The 24,651-nt window shown below is 44.3% G+C and overlaps 1 protein-coding gene across 5 annotated transcripts in view; it reads left to right on the plus strand.

Annotated features, from left to right (window-relative positions):
- Positions 1 to 22,179, plus strand: part of LOC111159360 (DENN domain containing 5A) — a 100,900-nt gene extending 78,721 nt beyond the window's left edge. For 2 of the 5 annotated variants that reach the window (XM_022521762.1, XM_022521763.1), the window contains 12 exons: positions 1,685 to 1,837; positions 7,843 to 7,927; positions 10,369 to 10,453; positions 10,908 to 11,036; positions 14,987 to 15,108; positions 16,304 to 16,449; positions 17,002 to 17,120; positions 17,510 to 17,691; positions 18,295 to 18,377; positions 18,849 to 18,972; positions 19,522 to 19,690; positions 21,144 to 22,179. In XM_022521762.1, coding sequence (XP_022377470.1) covers positions 1,685 to 1,837; positions 7,843 to 7,927; positions 10,369 to 10,453; positions 10,908 to 11,036; positions 14,987 to 15,108; positions 16,304 to 16,449; positions 17,002 to 17,120; positions 17,510 to 17,691; positions 18,295 to 18,377; positions 18,849 to 18,972; positions 19,522 to 19,690; positions 21,144 to 21,327 — 1,581 coding nt within the window. In that variant the 3' untranslated portion in view covers positions 21,328 to 22,179. The remainder of the gene's footprint in view (positions 1 to 1,684; positions 1,838 to 7,842; positions 7,928 to 10,368; positions 10,454 to 10,907; positions 11,037 to 14,986; positions 15,109 to 16,303; positions 16,450 to 17,001; positions 17,121 to 17,509; positions 17,692 to 18,294; positions 18,378 to 18,848; positions 18,973 to 19,521; positions 19,691 to 21,143) is intronic. The other 3 variants (XM_022521764.1, XM_022521765.1, XM_022521766.1) reach the window with 3 other exon arrangements.
- Positions 22,180 to 24,651: the final 2,472 nt, after the last annotated feature.

Raw genomic sequence — 24,651 nt, forward strand, 5'->3', positions numbered from 1 at the left:
CTGCCTGCTTGTGATCTCTGTCTGTCAAATAAATAAATAAGATCTTCCAAAAAAAAAAAAAAAATAGGCAGAAGGGGCGCCTGGGTGGCTCAAGTGGGTTAAGCCTCTGACTTCAGCTCAGATCATGATCTCAGGGTCCTGGGATCGAGCCCTACATTGGGCTCTCTGCTCAGCAGGGAGCCTGCTTCCTCCTCTCTCTCTCTGCCTGCCTCTCTGCATACTTGTGATCTCTATCTGTCAAATAAATAAAATCTTAAAAAAAAAAAAAGAAATGGGCAGAAGACATGAACAGACATTTCTCCAAAGAAGACATACAAATGGCTAAGAGGCACATGAAAAAATGTTCAACATCACTCCCGGTCAGGGAAATAGAAATCAAAACCACATTGAGATACCCCTTCCCGCTGGTCAGAATGACTAAAAGTAAAGACTTGGGAAACAACAGATGTTGGTGAGGATGCAGAGAAAGGGGAACCCTCCTACATTGTGGGTGGGTATGCAAGCTGGTATAGCCACTGTGGAAAACAGTATGGAGGTTCCTTAAAAAGTTAAAAATAGAACTACTGTATGACCCAGCAATAGTACTACTGGGTATTTATCCATAGGATACAAAAATGCTAATTTGAAGGGGCAGATGCACCCCAAATTATGGAAAAAGCCCAGATGTCCATCCACTGATGAATGGATAAAGAAGATGTGGTATAGGGATGTCTGGGTGGCTCAGTCAGTTAAGTGTCTGCCTTTGGCTCAGGTCATGGTCCCAAGGGCCTGAGATGAGTCCCATATTGAGCTTCTTGCTCAACAGGGAGCCTGCTTCTCCCTCTGCTTATGCTCTCTTTATCTCTCTGACAAAAAAATAAAATATTTTTTAAAAAGATGTGTATATATGTACAGCGGAATATTACTGAGCCATTTATGACAACACGGATGGAACTAGAGGGTATTTGCTAAGTGAAATAAGTCAAAAAGAGATAAATACATGATTTCACTTGTATGTGGAATTTAAGAAACAAAACGAATATAGAGGAAAGGAAGGAAAAATAAGATAAAGACAGAGGGGGAGGCAAACCATAAGACACTCTTAATTATAGGGAACAAACTGAGGATTGCTGGAGGGGAGGTGGGTAGATTTGGGGTAGTTGGGTGATAGGCATTAAGGAGGGCACTTGAGGTAATGAGTACTGGGTATTATATGCAACTGATGAATCACTAAATTCTACCCCTGAAACTAATACTATATGTGAACTAACTTGAATTTAAATAAAATCTTGAAAGAAAGAAAAAAAAACCAAATTATTTGTCCTTAATTTTGATCCCCTTGACAGGTACTTTAGATATATTTCTAGCCTTAAATGTTTGCAGGTTTGTTTGGTAAGATCAGTTAAACATTGAGAAACAGAGAATGTCGAAACTGATGTGACCAAAGGGTTTTATTCAACTCTTTTCATCTCGTAAATGCAAAAAATTAATCCAGAGTGATGGCATCACTTGCCCAGGGTCATACAGTGATTGCTGTGTTCTTATCTTTGTAACTGGGGGATAAATACATTTAATGTCTCTTGGTCTCACTCATTTTGTCCTTCCCAGCCCAGCAGATGTAGTGTGTGGGTCACCACAGCCCTCTGTAGTTGAATGTGATCCTGCTCACCATGGTTATCTAATCCTACTGACTGATTTCTTGTAGACCAAGAGGATGCTGGTGGAGAAGATGGGCCGAGAGGCTGTGGAACTAGGGCACGGGGAGGTGAACATCACAGGGGTGGAGGAGAACACCTTGATTGCCAGCCTTTGTGACCTCCTAGAGAGGATCTGGAGTCATGGGCTACAAGTAAAGCAGGTAAGGATTGTGTAGACTCTCCCTGCTGAGCAAAATCTCTTTCTCCTTTCACTTCTAGCTTTCCCACACTCTTCCAGCTGCCTGGCTTTGAAAAATGGTGCATGCCATGTGGGGTGAGAGCTCATAAGTACCAAATGTACTCTACAGGTCCTTTACTAATGGTACATTCCTAGTGGGAAAAGCTCTGTAATTAATATTTCTTTTATATACAGATAGCTTAACTGTCTAAGGATTTGAGAAGGGACTGCAGGAAATTGAGTAAGTTTGATTTTTGCTGCTTGATAACAGAATTTCTTTATTTCAGAATACTCTGGAATAGCTAGTCAAGATGGACAACTTTTACTTTTATGCATTTTTTAAAAGATTTTATTTGTTTGAGAGAGAGAGAATGAGAAAGAGAGCATGAGAGCAAGGAGAGTCAGAAGGAGAAGCAGACTCCCCACTGAGTTGGAAGCCTGATGTGGGACTTGATCCTGGGGCTCTAGGATCATGACCAGAGCCGAAGGAGTCACTTAACCAACTGAGCCACCCAGGCACCCCTACTTTTATACATTTTTAAATTTGAAGAGAACTTGAAATCTTTTCAAAAGCAGTTTTAGGGGCATCTGGGTGGTGCAGTTGGTTAAGAGACCAACTCTTAAAAAGTTAAAAATAGGTCGTGGGTCGTGCCCTAAGAGATCTCATAGAGATCGAGCCCTGCAGTGGGCTCTGCACTCAGCAGGGAGTCTGCTTGAGATTCTCTCCCTCTGCCCTTCCCCACTTATGTTTTCTCTTGCTCTCTAAAGTAAACTTTTTGAAAAAAATGGTTTTAATATGGATAAAATAGAAAATACATGTAAGTATCCAGCAAGTATTTATCGAGGGCTGACAGTGTGCCAGGCATTGTTGTTGAAGGCACTTGAGGTACCTTAGTGAACAAAACAGACCAAGATCTCTGTCTGCCCTTCTGGAGTGCCATTGTCATGGGTATAGAGATTGTCTACCATATCTGTCCTTCAAAACATTTTTTCTTTCTTTCTTTTTTTTTTCCAAAACATTTTTCTGTGCACATCGTACCCACATACTGTGGATATTTAAAAATCCAACCACAATGAGAAACTTTTTACATCCACTAAGATAACTAAAATAAAAAAGACAGTAATAAGTTTAGTGAGCATCTGGAGAAATTAGAACCTTCACACTTTGCTGGTGGGAATGTAAAATGGTGCAGCCACTTTAACATTTAACAAAACAATTTAACATTTAACAACAATGTTAAGCATGTTGTTGCATGACACAGTGAGTCCACTTTGAGCTACTTACTCAAGATAAATGGAAATGTGTCTGTATAAAAATACTTACACAAATGTTCATAGCATTATTCCTAGTAGGCCAGAAATAGAACAACCCAGATGTCTATCAGTTGATGAATAGATAAAGTAAATGTGTTGTATCTATACAGTGGAATGAATATAGTTAAGCAGTAAAAGGACTGAGGGATGATACATGGTTCAACATACTAAGTGAAAGAAGCCAGTCACAAAAGACCACATACTGTATGATCCCATGTATATAAAATGCCCAGAATAGGCAAATCCATAGAAAGCAGATTAGGGGATGTCAGACGGGCGGGAAGAAAGAATAGGGAGTGACGGATAATGGGTATGATGTTTCTTTTTGGGTGATGACAGCGTTATAAGATTAGGTAGTGGTGATGGTTATACAAATCTGTGAACGTACTAAAAACCAGATTTTGTTGTTGTTTTAAGATTTTATTTATTTATTTTAGAGAAAGAGAAAGAGAGAACATGTGAGGGGGGAGAGTCAGCAGGAGAAGCAGATTCCCTGCCAGTCAGGGAGCCCAATGCGGGACTCCATCCCCAGACTCCAGGATCATGACCTGAGCTGAAGGCAGTTGCTTAACCAGCTGAGCCACCCAGGCACCCTTTTTTTTTTCTTTTTTTTTTTTTTTTTTGGTAACAGATAATCGTATACTTTGTAAGTGTGGATTTTATGGTAATGTGAATTATAGTTCAGTAAAACATTTTAAAAATCCAGATGGGATCATAACTATATGTAATGTTTTGTAACTTGCTTTTTTTTTTTTTTTTTAAAGATTTATTTATTTGACCCAGAGAGAGAGATCACAGGTAGGCGGCAGGGGTGGGGGTGGGGGTGGGGAAGCAGGCTCCCTGCTGAGCAGAGAGCCCAACACTGGGCCAGATCCCAGGACCCTGAGATCATGACCTGAGCCGAAGGCAGAGGTTTAACCCTCTGAGCCACCCAGGCGCCCATAACTTGCTTTTTTTACCTAATAATAATTTTTTCCATGTCCTGACCTAATTTTTAGGTGATACCGTAGTAAGTGTTGAAGAGCTAAAACTATGGATCTGACTTCGGAGTCAGAAAGACTGGGATTTGAATCCTAGCTCTGCTGGATGACTTCCAGTAACTTGTGATTTTTGAATCTCATTTTCTTTATCCATACCCCTGGAATTAATCCAATCTACCTTTGAGGGTTATGATAATTAGATATAATAAATATAAATACCTGGCATGTGGTAGGAATGTAACATATTATGGCTATTATGCTAGGCTCTACATGAAGAATTTGTTTCTTTCCTTTTCTGTATAACAAGTGAGTAGAATATATACGTAATTATTTAATCATTTTTCTTTAAGTTGAGCTTTTATAGTTTATAGTTGAGCTATAGTTTATAGTTGAGCTCTTTAGCGTTTCGGCAAAATATACACCCCCCGCCTTTGATGTTTGCCATAAAATTTCTAGAGAGTTAGCCTTCTCCTGCATTTTAAGAAATAATACTATATCATCACATGTTCTAAACCTGTTCTCTGAGGCTTTGCAGCCATATTCTTAAAAAATTCCCATAGCATGAGAAATATTTTTTGGAGCCCATTTGATTCCCCCTTCAGTTTGGATAGATAAAGGCTACTTGTTTAGTGAGAAACTAATACAAAATAATGGGGACTTTTCAACTGAGGTCCCATTTTGTCCTGAATCCTGCATTTGGAGCACTAAAAGTGAAGCACTGACATTGTCACCAGAGGGAAGCAAGGGTATGTGCTTTCTGGCAGGGCGCTTATTCCCTCGGGGACCCATACATGTTCAGCTGCAGATGGTGACTATCCATGTTGCGTTTCTACTGCGTGTTCTCCTTAGACCTTTACTTTGCTAGCGTGTGTGTAGAACACCTTTCTTCTGGTGAGACATTCTCTGGTTATGTTCCAGTCCATAAGTTCTATAACCTGGTTACCTGGTCTCCATCATGCATTATGTATGATCCTGCGATCACCCAGATTGTGACCAAATTCACTCTGAGCGTGATCTTACTGCCTTTTTCTGAGGGTACCTTATTGATCAACTACCTATTTTAATCTATTCAAAAGTAGAGAGAACCCAAGCAGCAGTTTTTGCTGCTAGCTTCCTAAACTTTGTTATTGGCCGTGACTGCTCACAACTGTCTGGGTTTTCAATGACATTTTTCAAGGAGATGGGCATCCTTCTCCAGTATATTCTTCTAATGCTAAGAGGTGAGGTTTGATTTTCATACTGGTTTTGTAACTGCTGCCCTTTGGGTAAGTGAAAATGGGTGGTTTCTCACCTGTGTATGACATCCTTAGAGAATCCAGTGCTATCTGTATCTTGATCTCCCTATATAATACCCTAAATGGGTAGTTAGGCTAAATTGAACCTTGCAGTCTCAATCAGCCTCTGTGCAAAAGAGGAAGAAGAATTATTCGTATCTCCTGAACTAGAAAGACCCCAGTGCTCTATCACTGAGCCTCAGCCCAGCTGCTGCACTCTCACTCCTGCCTTTGCTCTCGCTCCAGTAAAATGACTGTGAACCAGACCATCCCTTCTGGCATGGCGGGCTGGTGCTGCTCTAGCCTTTGGCTCTTCAGCAGTGTTGCATGTGAGGGCTCTCTGGTGACTGGCTATACTTAGTGTATGTCACAGGCACACAGGTCTATTAAGGGAGGCTGCCTTCCCAGTCTTCCTAGATTCTGGGGCTACAGTGATGAATAAGCTAAAGTCCCTGCCCTTTAAGGAGCCTACTCTGTTTTGGTAGAGGGATGGACAGATTTCTGGAAGTTGAATTACTAAATCAAAGAGTGTGAATGTTTTAAGCTCTTGTGTTGTCTTTCACATATATTATATCAATATACCAGTTAGTGTATAGAAGTTGTAAGTCTTGTTGATATTGTTGAACATAATTTTTAAAAAATACTTGGTTTTTCAATGAATAAAATAGTCTTTTCTAGTTTTAACTTGTGTGTGTTTTTAATACCATTATGATTATTGGGTTTTGTTTTAAGCTCGTTAAATCCTTTTTTTTTTTTTTTTAAGATGTATTTATTTATTTGAGAGATAGGGAAAGAGCAGAGTGAGAACACAAGTGGGGGTGATGAGTGAAGGGAGAAGCAGACTCCCCACAGGGAGCCTGATACAGGGCTCAATCCCAGAACACTGGGATCATGACCTAAGCCAAAGGCAGATACTTAACTGACTGAGCCACCCAGGCACCGATCTTTCTTTTTTCTTTTTTTTTTTTTAAGTTGGTTAAATCTTATAGGATATCCAAACATACTGCAAGTTTATGTTAACAGCTTACTAATCTATAGGTGAGGATTTTTTCTTCCTTTCAAATGCTTGGTCCCCCCCCCCCAAAATCTATCAAATGAATAGAAACAAAATAGATTATCAGCTCCTCAAGGGACAAATCTTGAAACCTTAAATCCTCACATTCATCTGAGAGCATAAAATTTTATTTCAGAATATATAACTTCATAAGTTAAATGATCTCTTCCAGGCAGTCTATATAATATAATTGGGAGCAGTTGTTCTGACATTAGATTGAAGCTTGAATCCCAACACTCTATTTACTATCTGTGTGATCTTTTACAGGTTAATCTTTCTAATGCTCAGTTTGCTCTTTTCTAAAGAGAATGAGCATAGAGGTACCTATCCTGTAGAATAATTGAGAGCATTAAATAAAGTATTATATTTTGAACATATAACATAGTGCTTAGTTTGTAGCAAGTCTCAGGAGATGGTAGCTTCCTCATTATTATTACTATCACTTCTCTGAAATATAGAACTAAAGTCATTTATAAAATTATTACAATAAATCCTGCTACTAAAAAACCATAATACTATGTTTACATTATATCAGCTATATAGAAGCATTTACCATGAATCTAAAATAAAGTTTTTATCACATAACAAGGGGCACCGTGTACTGCAGGATGACTAGAAAGAGACAAAGCAATGGCTGGGTGGCCAGCTGGGCTCATTCACCACCTAGGCAAATGGCTCCCTTACATCAGGCTTGCAAATGTTAATCAGACTTGTGCCTTGGTAAAATGACAAATTACTATATGTCTCAGATAGTTTAAACTGCAGCTCTTACATTTCCAAATGTTAAGGTTCTGTATATTAACTATAGTTAAATGCCAGTGTACCTTCCTGGCGTACCTTCCTGCAGGCTTCTTCATTTTTACCTTCAATAGTAAATCCTCATCTTAATGACAGCTTATTCTCCTCAGCCTGAGCTAAGGGCAATAATGCCTTTCGATGTTTTAGGAAATTCAGGAGCTATCATAGGGTCTTGCAGATTAGATATTAGCTTCTCTGTACAGAAGTCATCATGCTCTACCCAGGCTGGCCTTTAACCAAAGCAGAAGTTGATAGGTTGTTTGCTTTTTTTCTTTCTTATCCACTGGTCTATTCATAGACTCTTTTTGGCCATGTCCTGTTTGAAGTGGTGGACGTTTCTCTTTTCTTTTCCTTTCTATTCTTCTTTATATTTCTCCTACATTTTAGTAGGTTGATATATTTGTATACACTTCATCTGGGTGTACATCGATATAAGGAAATAATAGTACAGACACTTTTTAGTAAAAGCCCATGTCTATATGTTAAAAGTATCTATGACTCTGTTCACTGGGTGCCTTGGCCTCTGAAATCTAAACTGATAGGTGTTTCTCCCTTGTGTTGGTTCCAGGGGAAATCAGCCTTGTGGTCCCATCTGTTACATTATCAGGAAAACCGGCAGAGAAAACTCACATCAGGAAGCCTCAGTACCTCAGGTAAGATGGTTTCTGCCCCACTGGGGAGAACCCCCTGCACCTGCTTTCCTATCCCCCACTGGAGTAATCATCTGCAGTAGACTATTCTAGGTCATTGAAACCTTTGCTGTAGAATGTTTCCTTTTTAAAATTTTAAGCTCCTCGTCTCTCTGAACCACACAGTGTGCTAAATCCATGGGGTTTGCTTTCATTATGTGTTTCTTCACACCCCCCCCCCGCCACTTTTTAAAGAAAATTCTATGCCCAACATGGGGCTTGAACTCATGACCCCAAGATTGAGAGTTGTGTGCTCTGTTGACTGAGCCAGTCAGGCATCTCTGTTTCTGTGCCTTTTGATCAGTGGGATAGAAGATTTATATCAGCAAGAGGACAGTCTTAAAATGATTTTAGGTTTTTAATCAATTTGTGTGGTACTGGTGTCTTATGTTTGGAGCAGGTTGTCTTCAGAGTTTTTTGTTTTATACCTCAGAGATGGGCATTGAGATGATCTATCTATTAAGAGAGCTTGTGTCCTACCTTGGAACTCCTCAGAGTCAAGGTCTGGTGTGAATGTGAATGATCTCTTAATACTTCTTTTACTTTTTTTTTTTTTTTTTTTTTAAGATTTTATTTATTTATGTGACAGAGAGAGAGAGATCCCAGAACCCTGGGATCATGACCCTGAGCCGAAGGCAAATGCTTAACCAACTGAGCCACCCAGCTGCCCTTTCTTTTCCATTTCTAATTTAATAAAGATATCAGAGTGAGGAGGAAACTGGGATCCAGAGAGGAATTGAATTTATTCAAGATCACATACTGTGTTCATGGAAGAGGCCAGATTAAGAGCCAGGCCTCTTGTCTCCTGGTCTGGTATTCCTTCTGCAGTGTCCCTTCCAGGACAGTTCCCCTCCTTCCTATACTTCTTGGCAGCTTCTCCCCTTTGTACCATCCTTCATTTTCCTCTCTCTGCCAGGAAGTTTGTTTTCTTGGATGTTCTTATCCTAATGGTGAAGATCAGTTCAAATGGAAGTGAAGACATAGGCGCGAATTCAATGTTTCTTTCTCCTCGAGGAGAAAGAATTAACCTCAATTAGCGCTGAACGTGGGGAAAATATTTGGCTGAAAACCAGGTGTAAGAGCTCTGTAAGTAGCCTGATGAGTTTTTTGGTCCATTTTCTGGATATTAGAACAAAAAGTCTTCTCAGGAAGGCTATAGAAGTTACTGCTGAGGGATAGACGATAGCCAAAAATTGTCAACAGCTAAATGGTAAAGATACTAAGTTATAACTATTGGACCAGACATAAGGATATAAATACATTGGCATACCTCAGAGCTATCATGGGTTTGGTTCTAGACTACCACAAAAAAGTGAATATCACAATAAAGTGAGTCTGGTGAATTATTTGGTTTCCCACTGCATAAAAAAGTTATATTTATACTATACTATAGTCTGTTAAATGTATAGTGTTATGTCTAAAAAAATATTTATACATTGATTAAAAAATACTTTATAGCTAAAAAATGCTAGCCATCATCTGAGCTATCAGCAAGTCCTAATCATGGATCATGGATCACTACAAGAAATATAGTAATAATGGAGGTACCTGGGTGGTCCAGTCAGTTAAGCCTCTAGCTCTTTGTTTTGGCTCAGGTTGTGATCTCTTGGGTCATGAGATTGAGCCCTATTTTGGGCTCTGCACTCACTCAGCGCAGTCTGCTTGGGATTTCTTCTCCCTCTCCCTCTGCCTCTCCCCTGCACTTGAGCACATGCTCATGTGCACGCACTCTCTCAAATAAATCTTCTAAAAAAGCCAAATATAATAATAATAAAAATTCTGAAATATTGTGAGAATTGCCAAAATGTGATACAAAGACCTGAAGTGAGGAAATGCTGTTAGGAAAATGATGCCAGTAGACTGCTTGACACCGAGTTGCCATAGATCTTCAATTTGTTTAAAAAAAAAAAAAAAAAAAGTGCAGTATCTGTGAGGCACAATAAAGTGAAAATGAGGTATGCTTGTATTGCAGCATTCTGGGACATGTTCTTTACACATTCCCTTGGCTCTTCTGTAGCCCAGTTTGAGGCAAGAATAGGACATGAATAGCTCCAAATGAAAATACTGCTTCTGTGGATACATAAGAACATGCTGGATTAGAAGCCAGAAGATTTGTGTTCCCTCCAGTCCTGACTTTGCCACTTGGTAACTAGGGCAAAGCATTTAACTTCTCTGAGTTTCAGTTCCCTATTCTGTGATACCTTCCTTGGCTATCTAGTTGTTAGAGGATTAAATGAGATGATATGTATAAAAGCATAACATTTGATACCTACTAAGTACTTCATAAATATTCATGAATCGCTACATGTTACCAAAGTAACCAGCTATTCCTTGTTCAAATTTGGGTAGTCAGCTCTTTGGATATTTAGATCTCTCTTTGGACATGACCAGCTTTTTTGTTCTAGGAATACTTCTTGATTCAGAACGGAGGAAGTCTGATGCCAGCTCAGTCATGTCTCCCCTGAGAATCTCCCTCATTCAGGATATGAGGTCAGTCTGGATTCATATATACTAAGCCACTAAGAGCCCGTTTTCAGTTGCTCCTTAAGTGTCTACTTTCAACAGCAGAGTCCAGGGGACTTGGGCTTCTGTGGCAGCTCCGTTAACCAGGAAGACTCGCCATTGGTCTTGTGCTTCATGATGTAGTTATAGAGCTGCACGAGCAGTTGAGTTTCTTGACATTTTTGGAGAATTATACCAGAGTATCACAGGGCTCCAGGGTTAGCCTGATTTTTTGAGAGCTGTATTGTCATCCCTCTGCCCCCTGCAAATTGTGATGAGCCTTTTTGCAAAGCCCAGGATTTAGAGAATAAGAGAGATGGACTCTGACCAGGATGGGATCGGATTGTTTCACGAGGCCTGTTTGGCTTTACAGGGGGAGGTATTGGTAGTGAGTTCCTCTTCTCCCCCACTCCCCACCTCCTTTTTCCCATTCTCCCTTCAGGCACATCCAGAACATCGGGGAAATCAAGACTGATGTGGGAAAGGCCAGAGCATGGGTGCGACTATCCATGGAAAAAAAGTTACTTTCCAGACACCTGAAGCAGCTTCTCTCAGATCATGAACTCACCAAGTAAGGCCATTCCACCTGGAGTAGAACCAGGCTCCCAGGAATGGTGGGGAGGGTTTGGAAACCCTTGTGTTAGGAGGGAAAATATTCACTATTTCATTTCTGCTGTGTTCAGCTAAACTCAAATTGCATATGAAGATCTTGTAATATTTCCTCTTCTCCCTCTTTAACTATAGAAGAAAAATTCTGCTATGTTTGTATTTCCTATCTTCTCAATCTGCCTGTCCCCAAATATCTTTCTTAAAGAGGTAGTGAGAAGATTGGGGTCCTTATTGAATACCTCAGAGTTTTGGGGCTCCCCTCTCCTGACTGCATGTGGGTGACTTGTATACCTCTTAGGCACAGGGCATTTTCTTGGTCCCTTTCCTGTCCTGGGGAAGAAAGGATTAGGGAAAGAAAAGGAAACTTCTAAGATAACCCTTATCTCTTGTTCTTTTCTGAGGCCGGGGTGGGCCCAAAATAACTCAGTCCTTGTTCTTCCTGTCTGGACCCTGTCGGAGTCTCCATAGAGCTTAAGGGCTTTCCAGTGGCCCTTGTAGGCTCCCTCCCTCCATACTTTCCACCTAGAAAGAGGAAGAGGAAAGATTCCCAGGTTCTCACACTCATTGTTCTCACACTCCCAGGGGCCATTCAACCTACAGTTCCTTTCTCTGCATTTGATTTTCTTTTTATTTGTTTTGTACCCTACCTACCAGAGGAGTGGGAAGGAAGACTGTCCCCCCTTCTCTGCCTCTTGGACCACAAACTTTCCACTTTTCCTGTCTATGTTTGGCTCTTTCTTCACTGGCAAGCCTGTTGGGCATTTTTGTTTAGCATTTCCTTAGGCATCTTTTCATGGTGTCCTTTATTATTTGACTTCCTCAAGGATGATAAAGCAGAGGAGTGGGCCTTGGGGAAATTTTGTGTAGACAGATGAGTAAACCTGCAGAATCTGTTTTTATTCAAAGTGAAAATGTAATGATTTAGATTGTTTACTGTGTATGTAAACCACAGCAAGAAGTAGGTTTAAACCCTTCAGAGGTTAGAGAGCTCACTTTGAGAGGTTGTGAAACAGCAATTCTTAAAGCACTTAAATTCGATTTCCTAGAGGGACAGGAGGGCTTAGGAATAAAATTTGGAGTTTGGGAGAACAAGTGAACATGGAAGCCTGGAGTTTGGAAGGGAAGTGTTTGTACACCAGATTCTAAGGGACAGTTGTGTATGGTTAAGAAAAAAAAAATTGCTATTGTAGCAGGTTAGGGCAGGAGTGTTTCTTGCTGGCCAGTGTGGGTGTCACCAGCAGGAGGACAGGGAGGCATCTGAAAGCAGGTCAAGCACAAAGAATTTTGTGAAGTCCGGTACAGTGGATAGGTCTGGGTATGTATGAGACAAAAGGCCCAGGCAGCAGCAAACGGCACACAGACCTTGGTCAGGAGGCTAGTTTTGCTTTCTTTAAACTGTAGCCCCTTTAAAAGGAGGTAAGCTCAGAATTTACTCAGTATTGGAAACTTTCCTCCTTATATTTTGGCCCCAGTGCTACTCCAGTGAGTGGAAAATGAGTTTTGCTGCCACAGATTGCATTTTGGGTGGGGTAGAAGGGAGGAAAAAAGGGGCCCTTCATCAAAACCTACTTATTCCTTCATTCTGCTCTCTCTTACCTTTCTCTTCAGTCTGCCTGAAGCTCCAGCCACAGCACACCACTCATGCTTCTCAGGATGCCAGGTGCTAAATTGCTAGAGTTTGTCTAGACATGTCAAAGACTTGGTTTGTCCTTCCCCTAGGCACCCATAGCATTTGTCGCAGTATTTATTCAGACCTTCCTCACCACTGTGTTGTCATTGTCTAGTTGCTTGCTGCTTATTACAATTTCCTTTCTTTGAGGGCACGAATGAGCATGTTGCCCCGCACCTAGTAGGTATTCACCTGGGCACATAAAATGTATGCATAGCTGCACAGACAGGAGGAGGAGGACAGCCTTGGAGAGTATTTCTTGATAGAATGTTCCTGAGTCTCTGGGATTTCCAGGTAGCCTCCAAAACTGTTTGCAGCTTGGAGAAGGGAGTTAGGTCGAGGCAGGGTAAGGGGGCTGCAGGGTCTAGGGGAGAAAGTTAGCTCTTGTATACTGAGCTTACACTGTTTCTCCTTGACCTCATGCAGTGACTAATACTGTGTAGTAGCCCCTCTACCCTGAAACTCACTTTGCGTGGCTGCTGTGGCCTTATACTATCCTGTTCTCTTTCTCTTCCTGCCCTTTCCAGGATGTTGGCTTCCACAGTCCTCAGTTCTCTGCATGCACACATGTTCTTTTCACGCTTTCTCTCTCACTTAGTGATTTCACACATTCTCATGACTTCTGTTTCCGGTCGTGTGACTTCCACATCTGACCCTGTAGCTTTGACTTTTCTTCTGAGCTCCACTCCTGCATTTATTTCCATCCAGATTTCTTACCTTTAGCTCACCGAGAACAAAAGCAATCTTCACAGAATTATTCACCATAACTACCTTTCTCTCTAATGTTTTGTTTTTATCACCACTCTTCTCCCTGAACGTCCCTATTCCTCCCTACCTAGTTTGAAATTGGGGTCCAGTTTGACTCCTTGCTTTGCTTTACCTTCTATGTGCACATTTCAGGTCCTTTGCCTCTGTCTCCACCTCTCTTCTTGTCTAGTGCTACTGTCTTAGTTTCATTCTTGGGCCCTTTAAACTCATCAGATGCACTAAATTTAAATTTTCTGAAACCAGTTGTGGCTTTCCCTTTACTTCTAGGGTAAATTGCAGAAACCCAGTACTTTTAGGGTAAGTTGCAAACTCTTTAGCCTGACTATTTAGGGCCTTTCTTCAATTGAAGAGGCCTGTCATTGCTAACTGGTCATCTCCCTGAGCCCTCAATTCCAGCCAAACTGGTTTCCATTCCTCATCCTCTTTCTTCTGCAACATCTGTCTAAATCCATGTTGTCCTTTAGGCCTCTCTTCCTCTAGGACCATTGAAGCTTATGGCTCTTCAAATTCCCAGAGAGCCTTTCATTTGGCAACTCATTACGGGCAGTCTTATACCACGGCCTTTACCTGATGTATTCACCTGGGTTGTATTTGAGGATAGGTGGCACCTGCACATAGTGTAGGCCATGGTTGGCAAATGAATCTCTTGGGTGTGCCTTATAGGTAAAACTTCACAGATTTACTGAATCCACATCTCTTTGGCCACAGTGATTGCAGTCTTGGCAACCAGGACAGTTACCTTCTTTGTTTCTCTGTGCTGAAGGCCTGTGCACTTGGCTCTTCATGTCGCCTCTGTTTGGGGAAGGTATCCTTGCTGTTGCAGAGGGTCTGTAATGCCAAGCAAAGGAGCTGGCCTTTGAAATGAGTAAGAGGGGGTGGGGATGGGGATGGGGATGGGAGGAAGTTTGAAAAGAGGGGAAGGACATGATGTATGCAACTCTTCTTTCCCTGTGGTCTGGATCATTCCCTTTGTGGACTCAGGCTGTTTGGGCTTACATTCACACTCACAGCAGTGTTTGGACTCATGGGTCTGAGGTCTGCTGGAGGGTCTGAGGCTGCCCTGGTAACGACTGGTGATCACAGACCTCCTGCCATTGTTACTCCTACAACGCCCACTGAGGTGATGCCCCTAGCTAGAAGCCTGAGAGGGCCTGTGCCATCCCTGAAGGGTGACAATTCCAGCCCCCAGTTGAGGAAAGGAGACCCTGTGACTTCTGACACTGCATTGTAGTAATGTCAATCCTTGGACACAGGTAGAGTTTGGTTTTGATGTTTCTACTTTGGTTTCAGCCACTTGCCCTGTAGCCCTCATTTAGATGGAGTAGCTGGCTTTGTTCCTTTTTTAGGTGGCTCTAAAAAACTTGAAGCTTGACATCTTATTCTTCCCTTAGCTGTCTCCTTCCAGAACTGAGTAATTCTAGCCTTTTTCCCCTCCTTTTGGCCGGGGGACTGATGTATTGCCTCCTCTCTGACAGAAAGTTGTACAAGCGCTATGCCTTCCTGCGCTGTGACGACGAGAAGGAGCAGTTCCTCTATCACCTCCTCTCTTTCAATGCCGTCGATTACTTTTGCTTCACCAATGTCTTCACAACTATCCGTGAGTAGCCCTGTGTTCCCCACTAGCCTTCACAATGCCAATCTTCATGAGCCTGCTAGCGCACTGTCCCTTTTTTTAAAGAAAGAAGATTGTCACTTGTACTTTCAATTTGCCTTTTGTTTCTGTAGGAGAGAGGTACATTTGCTGTCTGTGGAGGTTGTTTTTTCTCTGAAGCTTCTTGTTCTTGTTCTGAACTGGGGAGCTCAGTCTTTTTGGCCATCAAGTTGTCACTGTTGTCCTAGGCACTGCTCTGGGGGCCTAAGGCGATGAAGGTGGAGTGGACTTGGAGGGCGTGGTGAAGTTCACTGCCCTCTTTGCACACCTGTAAAGAAATCTCCCTTTTGTTTTGCGCTCAGAGTGATACAGCATCGTAGAAGGTTTTAGACCAGCACACAGGGAAAAACTACTCTTCCTGAAGTAACAACTCCAGGTTGCAGTGGGAGATTTGGGTTCAGGCTCTGGTCTGCCCTAACTCATTAGGTTTCTGTGAGCAGAGTTGACCCCTTCTGTGGGCCTGTCTCCCTATTTGCAGAGTGAGGAAGGAGGGTTCAGCATGGTCCAAGGAAGGCTTTTGGAGCCTCATCTTCCTTTGGTACCAGGATGCTCTTTTCCTTAGGGGTTAGTCTCTGACTTTGCCCCATGGCTAGTTGTTTTGCCCGTGACTCAGCAGCCTCAGCAGCATGGACTCTTGTTTCTGTATGACACCCATCCTCCCTCTCAGAGAGGAGTGTTGTAGCCTGCAGGAGAAGCAGTACTGGACTGGAACTTAGGAGACTCACAGGAAACTATTTCCCTGTCAGTACCTCAGAAAGAACATTATAGGACCTCTCTGGAGATTGTTATTAGAGTTCACAAGATGATAGATTGAAAAGTGCTCTGAAAAGCAATTCAATACAACACAGAGTTGGTGATATTATTTGATGAACAAATTCACTTAGCCTCCGAGTCTGCAGATGGGCTTGGATCTTTGACTATGTGTGGTAACCCTGAGAGGAGCGAGACTGCGTGTAGGATTAGCTGATACTCTAAGCCTGCCAGAGACTAGGTCCTGGGATCTGCTGCTCCTGGCTCTGCTCAGGCCGGTACAACAGGGGCTCCAACCATGCCAGCACAACTGGGCAGGCAAGTCAGGGCCCTTTCAGGTGTGGAGGGATTCCTGATCCCCCTCAATGCCTTTGTGGCTTCCCCCAAACAGTGATCCCGTACCATATCTTGATTGTACCGAGCAAGAAGCTGGGGGGCTCCATGTTCACCGCCAACCCATGGATCTGCATTTCGGGAGAACTGGGTGAGACACAGATCCTGCAGATTCCCAGGAACGTGTTAGAGATGACCTTCGAGGTATGTGTTATCCAGGGATCACAACCCCAGGCTCTTGGGGATCTGAGTCAGCAACAATGCTTATGGAGGCTTTCTGCAGGGTTTTATGGTGGTCTTGCTTTTATAATGCTAATGTGTTAGCACAGTTGACCTGTCCTGGGATGATCAGAGGACAAAGCCAAGGGTTGACCCAAGAATGGGGGAGCCTGCCCTGTCTAAGTGGTCTCTGACTCGAAGGCACTTCTCTGTCTGGATTTGCATAACTCCCTGCCCTTGTCATGTTCAGAAGTCACAGAGACTTCTGAATCTCAGACTACTGTCCCACTTCCAGACCCTTCTGCGTGTAGGCCCTTTTCTTCCTTTGGGTAGTAGCATCTTCTTTCTTAATCATTCCCCATCAGCGAGAGTGCCAGACCCCCAGCCTTGGTGGTAGGGGAGTCATATGCTCGTCCCTGTAGATACCAAGGGACCAGGTTGCAGGCAGCCAGTCAGATCTGTACCTCTGAGTAGTGCCTCTCTGTTCTCTTAACTTCTTGACCTACCTGCCTTCTTTTTTTGGCTGTTCTTTCACAGTGCCAGAACTTGGGAAAGCTCACGACGGTACAGATAGGCCATGATAACTCTGGGTTATATGCTAAATGGCTGGTGGAGTATGTGATGGTCAGGAATGAGATCACAGGACATACCTACAAGTAAGTGTTCCCTCACCTGTGCCTTGAGATCGTGGGGTAAGGTATACCAGGGGCTGGGTTTGATGCCTGGGTATGTGGAGTTCCCAAGGAGATCCTTTAGGTCATGGTAGACTGTGGTACTTCCTGTTTGGCTCTGCCTCATGCACCTGAAAAGAAACAGAAGGAGGGTTTTCCAGGCTAAGACATCCGATGTTAGTGTACATAGATTCTAGGCCACCCATCATTCAGGTGTCTTCCCCAATGATGCACAGTGGGGCAGATGAGCAGGGCCTTGAGGAACCCCAGCCTGGTTTCTGAGCCTGTCTCCAGGGATTGGCTCAAAAGATGGCTTTTGCTGAGCAGCAAGGGGAGGAGCTGGCAGCTCTGACAGGCCATTGCTTGACCTTTAGGTTCCCATGTGGTCGGTGGTTGGGGAAGGGCATAGATGACGGGAGCTTGGAGCGGGTCCTGGTTGGGGAGTTGCTCACATCTCAGCCTGAGGTGGACGAGAGGCCGTGCCGGACCCCACCCCTGCAGCAGTCCCCCAGCGTCATCCGGAGGCTCGTTACCATCTCACCCAACAACAAGCCCAGTAAGTGGGAGGAGGGGCTGGGCCCTCATGCCCCCCAGGTGGGGAATGTGGACAGATGTCTGGGACCCTGATGTGTGAGTCCATACCCCAGCCTGTGTAGCTGCCTTGGTATCTGTCACCCTCCTCTCATGAATATGTGTGTGTGTGTGTGTGTGTGTGTGTGTGTGTGTGTGTCGGGGGGGGTGTCACACCCCTTAGAGGCTTCTGCAGCCTGGCCTAGGTCCTCTGTACTATTTATATATGATTCTAGAGAGTGAGAGGTCTACCTTCTGGCCTTCTCCTTCCTTGTTCTTGGCCTCACAGCCAAGTCTTGGCCCTCTTTTGGTTGCCAGAAGTTCCAGGGTAAAATGGAAAATAAACTTTCCCTGCCTCTTTTAGAGATGGAATTCTGAGGTAACTCTGAAAAGCTTTTGCTTTTCCCAAAGATTTTAGGAAGGGCTACCTCAACAAAGTTGAATGGGCAAGAGCCACTCTTCCTAGGGTCCAGTCCAGGCTATCCTGCCTCTCTCATGTGCCCTTCCTATGTCCTCAGTCTTGTGCTCAGTCAACTAGGCATTGTTAGCCTCTGAGATTGGTTAGGGATGTCCGCTTGATTTTTATCAGAGCTGAACACCGGGCAGATCCAGGAGTCCATCGGGGAGGCAGTCAATGGCATCGTGAAGCACTTCCATAAGCCTGAGAAAGAGGTGAGCCTTTCTGCCCTTCAACCCAGGGCTTTATATTGAACAAGAGAGAATAATCTTTTTCCAGGCCCACGTAGTGTGGACAACCCGGAGTCTAGAGTGTGTGCCTCGGGGTCTCTGCCAACTTCGGGTTACCCTGTTTCCTTACACACTAATGACCCAGTAGAGTCCCTTGGGCCCCTAATGAGCAGTGTATTTTCCTGTCTTCTTCTGGATTTTCCTGGATCTCCCTGAACAATTGTCACTCTGGCTTTGCCCCTGTCGTGGGGACCCAAATCCATCCATCTGTTCAGCAGCTACGCACTGGCAGCTGCTCTGTGCTCCTCACTGTGCCTGCCAGGTGCTGGGGAGACAGACAAGGTCCCAGCCAGGCTTTTGCTGCCCTCCCAGCTGTGGACTCTGGTTTCGGGGAAGCAGTGGTGGGGAGGCAGCTTGGCTGAGGCAAGCCTGGCATTCTCTTATTTCTTTACATAGCGAGGCAGTCTGACGCTGTTGCTCTGTGGTGAATGTGGCCTTGTCTCGGCCCTGGAACAGGCTTTCCAGCATGGATTTAAATCTCCCCGGCTCTTCAAAAATGTCTTCATTTGGGATTTCCTGGGTGAGTTGAGCCAGGGTGTGAGGGTGGGAAAAGTATGCAGAGACATGGGGACTCACCCACACACTGTGGGTGCTGACTACTGGGGTCTGAGGTGCAGAAGCCAAACCAGGTGACTCTCAAATTAGATCTAGTTTTGTTTGTTCTGGCTTTTCTTGAAGGCTTAGAAACAAGTCCTCACACTTTTTCCTTGTAGACTCAAAAGGCCAGTTGATAGTATTTGGAACCCAACCCCTGTGATGTACCCACTTGGAGAATTTTCATGCAAGAACCTTTTCCCTCAAGAGTGTTTTTCTTTCTTTTTCTTCTTTTAAACTTCAGACAAGCAAAAGACCACCTTTATATCAAGGACCACGTAAGGAAATTTAAAACCTAAGAATAGGGACCTTATATTTTGACATGTGACCAGCAATGTCAGAACATTCATGTTACATTAAGTTACCTGCATCAACATGGAGAGACCCATGGGACATGGGACTTGCCTGCAGGATAGTCAGGGATAAGTTGGTTTTGAGAGTCTTTGTCACTGGGAAGCTTTTCTGCTCTTCACAGAAAAAGCACAAACCTATTATGAGACTTTGGAGCAGAACGAACTTGTCCCTGAGGAAAACTGGCACACGAGGGCCCGGAACTTCTGCCGCTTTGTCACTGCAATCAATAACACTCCCCGGAACATAGGCAAGGACGGCAAGTTTCAGATGCTGGTGTGCTTGGGAGCCAGGTACTGCAGCTGCGTGGCCCCAAGCCTCGGAGGTGGTGCCGGGGGCCTAGCGTGCGGGGTGGGGTGGGGAGCGGCTAATGACTGGAGGCCTCTGGGCAGGGGATTCCTTGGAGGCCCTGAATTTCCCATATGAAGCATATGTGTGGGGATGAGAGTGTGTGTAACTGGGTGGCAGCCCATTTTGATAGGGAGGAATAAAACCATCCCACTGGTGAGATTTGAAGCAGAGTCTATCTAGTCATTCCTTCAGCAAACATTTGGCTGTGTCAAGCATTATGGAAGGCAGGGGGAATGAGCTGAATAAAACATGGTTCCTACTGTTTAAAAGTTTACATGTCCAAATTAAAGACGGTTCAAGGCAGAAGGTTGTGAGAGTCCCAAAAGGAAGCATACATTCATAGTTACACTGAAACTATAGAGGAGAAATATCAGAGAAAGGAGGAGGTGGTATCTGAGGCTTAGAGGTGGGGAGGGAGTTTGAAGCAGACAGAATTAGCAGAGAGGTCCTAAAGAAAGCAAAAGACGTAGAGTTAGGAAATAACAAGTTAACGTGGGAAGGGCAGTCATAGGAAACAGTTGAAAGGAGGATAGGGGCCTTGGGGAGCTGGGGCAGAGAATCCTTCCATATCAGGACAGAGTTGTTTAATCAGGGCACTGAAATAATATGAGTTTGATACTATGGATGGTATACATCAGAGTGGGAAGATTGTTAGGGGCTGTTCCTGTGGGTCAGTGAGAGTGTGAAGGCCAAATAAATGTAAGGCAGTGGTTCATTTGGGCCAAGGAAGGCATAGTAGTTAAAAACAGACTCTGGAACCAGATTCACTAGGTTCATATTTTCAGATCAGCCACTCACTAGCCATATGAACTTGGACAAACTACTTAATCTCTCTCTACCTCAATTTCTTCATCTCTAAAGTGGGGGTAATAATAACACTGATAGCACCTACCTCATATCATAGGGTTGTTATGAAGGTTAAAAGCTCTAAAAAAAGTGTCTGGCACATACCAAGTGCTATGTGGATGTGAGCGCTTAGGATTAGTTCTGGTGGTGATAGCTCTGGGGAGGACTGATGCTCTGGGACAGATTGGCTGTTGAGATGGAAGAGGTGGTGCTGACTGGACCTCGTGTCTGGCTGGGGTTTAGGGAACTGGGGGAAGTAGGGGGAGGCAGGGGAGGAGGTGTGGACCTGGTGGCAGGTTACTGGGTCAACTTGGGTCAAGTTGGGTTGGTGTTCCTGGGGCTTAGTCCCTAGCAGGAGCCTTTTAAAACCATGTAAGGCCTCTTTGCCAGGCACTGTTGGGGGAGGGAGAAGGGGCTGGGGTAGCTATCTACTTTTCCAGCCTCAGACTTTGTTCAAGGAGTGATGGAGCAAGTTTCCCCCTTGATCTTGTACTAACTATTTCCCTTCCCCTTCCCTTCTGATCCGCCGGGACTGACCCTTCCCACCAGAGATCACCTTCTACACCATTGGATTGCCCTGCTGGCCGACTGCCCCATCACCGCACACATGTATGAGGATGTGGCACTGATCAAAGACCACACACTTGTCAATTCCTTGATCCGCGTGCTTCAGACATTGCAGGAGTTCAACATCACACTGGAGACGTCCCTTGTCAAGGGCATCGACATCTGACCTCCCAGCACCAGCTAGCAGCAGGACGGCGAGAGACTCACCCTGCAGCTCTGACCCTTCTTCCCAAGGGGATTTAAGCAAGTTATGCAGGAGATAGGAGATGTACACTCACTGTAAAAAGAAAAGTAGAGGATTTTTGGAATAAATAATCTATTTTAGAGTTTATTTGCTGATTTGCTTTTTACACACTTTCATGTGAAAGGGTGATAGGGAGAGGGAGACGAGGTTGGTGCCGCTTATTTTGAAGCTGGTGCCCTCCCTCGCCATGGCCGCATGCTGGGAGCCTGCGGCCTCCCCGGACTGAGCCTGCGGCGTGTGGGCGGAGCAGCTCTGCTTCCTCACCCGCGCCTGGTCATGAGGCCATTCCACGTTGTTTTTAAACTAATGTTTTCTATATTAACATTGTTATGGATACTTGGCTTTCACGGGCCACACACAGGTGTGCTGAGCAGGAAGCCCCAAGCTCCAATCAAAGGGATTTTTAGTAGTGCCTCTGTGAGCACTGATGAGTCAGTCCCACATCTTTTCTTTTTTTGTCAGTATTATTTGGAACGGAGACATGCCGGGATGCACCGTCGTGCAGAAGATCACGTTTCCTCTTGGCACACAGCTGCACGAAAGTAAACATAAGCATGTTTTAACAGGTTTTCGTTTTCTTTCTTTTCCTCTTATTTATTTAACCCTCCATTGTGTGTTTTAAATCTTTTTCTTTTCTTTTTTCTATTATTTTTTAAGGAAGGAAAAAGCTTGTCACAGTCTAACTGGCTATGTTATTATTGTTAAATTTATGTTGTTTTGCAACCTAGAAACCAGCTACAATATGGCCCACTTAATAAAACACCTGAAACAAAACTGCATGGATCCCTGACTTTTATGGGGGGTTTGTGAGCAGTGGGTGGTGGGGGATACAGTTTGGTCCATGTGAGAGACCAGTGTGAGAGGCGTTGCATTGCCTAGGCTCCTCCCTCAACTGCCCAGGGTGCCCTCTCAGGGCCTGGAGGTTCCTGGGTCCTTCCTGCTGTAGCACCAGGAGCTTTCCCTAGTTTTTTAACTCAAATGGCTATTTGAGAAGGATGCAGATAAGGGTTATTTTCCCACTCCACAGAAGATGAGCCTGAGGCACAGAGGGGAAGGGACTTGGCCAAGGTTGCAAAGGTGGTCAATTGACAGAGACAAGGTGAGATATTTCTTGAAGGGTAAGGAAAACCAGGGGTGGGAACATAGGGTACATGAGACCCTATCTTCTCTCAGGGGGGGAAAGAAGCTTTTTCTTGAGAGAAGGATTTGTTTTTCCCAGGATGGTAGGTAGTAGATCTTTATGAGGGTCCTGAGAACTAGCTTCCTTCAACCACACCACTTTTTCAGGAAGTTTCAGAACTGTGGCTTGGTCAGGTAGAGGGCCTCAAACCAATTAATGTTCTCTTTTATGCTTCCCTGATTTTGCTTGTATGTTCTCCCTGCCTGGATGGAATGCATCCCCTGCTGCCTATTTCCTGTTCATGGTTCATGGTCACTTTAGGAGTCACCCACTAGGAAGCCTTCCCTAATCCTCCGTGGGCACAGTTAATCATTCTATTATTGTGCTGCTGTAGTTGCTTAGATGCTGGTACCTCCTCTCTGGGTTATTGCTGCTTTCATGTTGGGCCCTCTCCTTGGGCTGTGAGATCCTGGAGGGTCCAAGAGGATCATTCATTCATCTTCATCCGTGGTGACTGGCTGGCGGTGAGTGCCCAGGTAAGGCTTTTTGAAGAGGTTAGGAAAGGGCCTGGAGGCTCTGAGGACAGCTGCAGTGCAATATCCTGCCAGCAGGGGGTGTGAGTGGGCCATAGGAGTCTGCAGTGTTTTGGAAGTTGGGGAGGTACGCAGCTGGCGGGAAGGGAGATTCCTGGCTGGGCAAGAAGGGCAGCACAGAACTCACTGCATGTATGTCTGTTGTGGGCCTAGGCCAGAGATGACCGTAAGCCAGGTGCTTTACTCACGTACTTCTCCCTTTTCCTTACATCCCTGTGAGACAAATGTAGATTATCACTGGTTTATAGGCAAGGAAATTGAATGTCAGAGAAGTTTAGTTACTTGCCCAAGGCCACTACATCTGCTAAGTAGTTTGCATGGAGAACTGTCTCACTCCAAGCTTGTAGGTTTTCCACTGACAACTACTACTTTCCTTGATTCAGGTCTCTGCTCAGATGTCCTCAGAGACACCCACCCTGAGCACTCTAAAATACCAAGTCCCATCAATCACTTTTATTCCCTTATTCTACTTTATTTTCCTTCCTAACACCTGCAACCGTTGTACTAATTATTTGCCAATTCTCAGTGTTAGATTTATGAGGGAAGGACACAGTCTGTTCAGAAAGTAGCAATTGGCACAAGGTAGATACGCACTAAGTATTTGTGGAATAAGTGAATTCATTGGCAGTGGTTAAGATGACAGATTATGGAACTAAAAGTTCTTTAGTTAAATCACTGCACTGCTAATGTGACCCAGAGCAAGATACTAATTCCTGAACCTCCATTTACTCACCATCTGTAAAATGGGAATGATAGTAATGCCTTCATCAAAGGATTGTTGTGATTGCTAGCTGACTACACACATGGGTCAGGTGTGCAGTAAGTGCTAGATGAATCTTGGTTGTTGTTACTGCCCTTTTGTATCAAGCCCTGGTTCCAGACTGAGACCCAGATACCCGCACCCCACCCCATCCTCAAGGAACTCAGAGGCCAGTGCCACTGTGGAGGAGTATGACACCGGGGAAGGTATTGACCATAATGAGCTGTGCTTAGGGTGGGGAATTGTCAGAAGGAGTGGATGTTGCTTGTAGTGAGAATAGCGTGAGCAAAGGTGTGCAGACATGAAGGAGCCAGCCAGATTGAGACGCTCTGGGATGTCTAGCGCTAGAGTCAAGTCTGAGACCGAGAGGGGAGCAGATTTGTAGGTTCCACATCCATAAAGTAGAGGAGAGAAAGGAAAGACTTAAACTTTGCCAGTGCTCAGCAGATGTGGACCGAAGAAAAGACCACCTGAACCAGAGTCACCTCACCTGTGTGTGGCATTCCTAGTACATGCTTGCACCTGTAAAGACGAGTCCTGCTGCTTTGAGCCCTCCTGGGATCTGAGACATGGAAACCTGTGGTCAGAGCACAACTGCTGGGCTGAGGCATGGCAGCTGCGTGTTTCAAGTGCAGTGTGTGGCCTGAAAGACCACGGACAACACAACAGATTCACCCCAGGGCAGTGCCTTATGTCTCAGGGAATAAGGGGAGGAATCTCTTTAAGGCAACCTAGGAGAGCTTCTCCTTTATCTTCTTCCAGCTTTTAGGTGC

Source organism: Enhydra lutris, unplaced genomic scaffold (assembly GCF_002288905.1).
Source record: "Enhydra lutris kenyoni isolate GAN:26980312 unplaced genomic scaffold, ASM228890v2 scaffoldscaffold68, whole genome shotgun sequence".
Classification (NCBI taxonomy): Eukaryota; Metazoa; Chordata; class Mammalia; order Carnivora; family Mustelidae; genus Enhydra; species Enhydra lutris.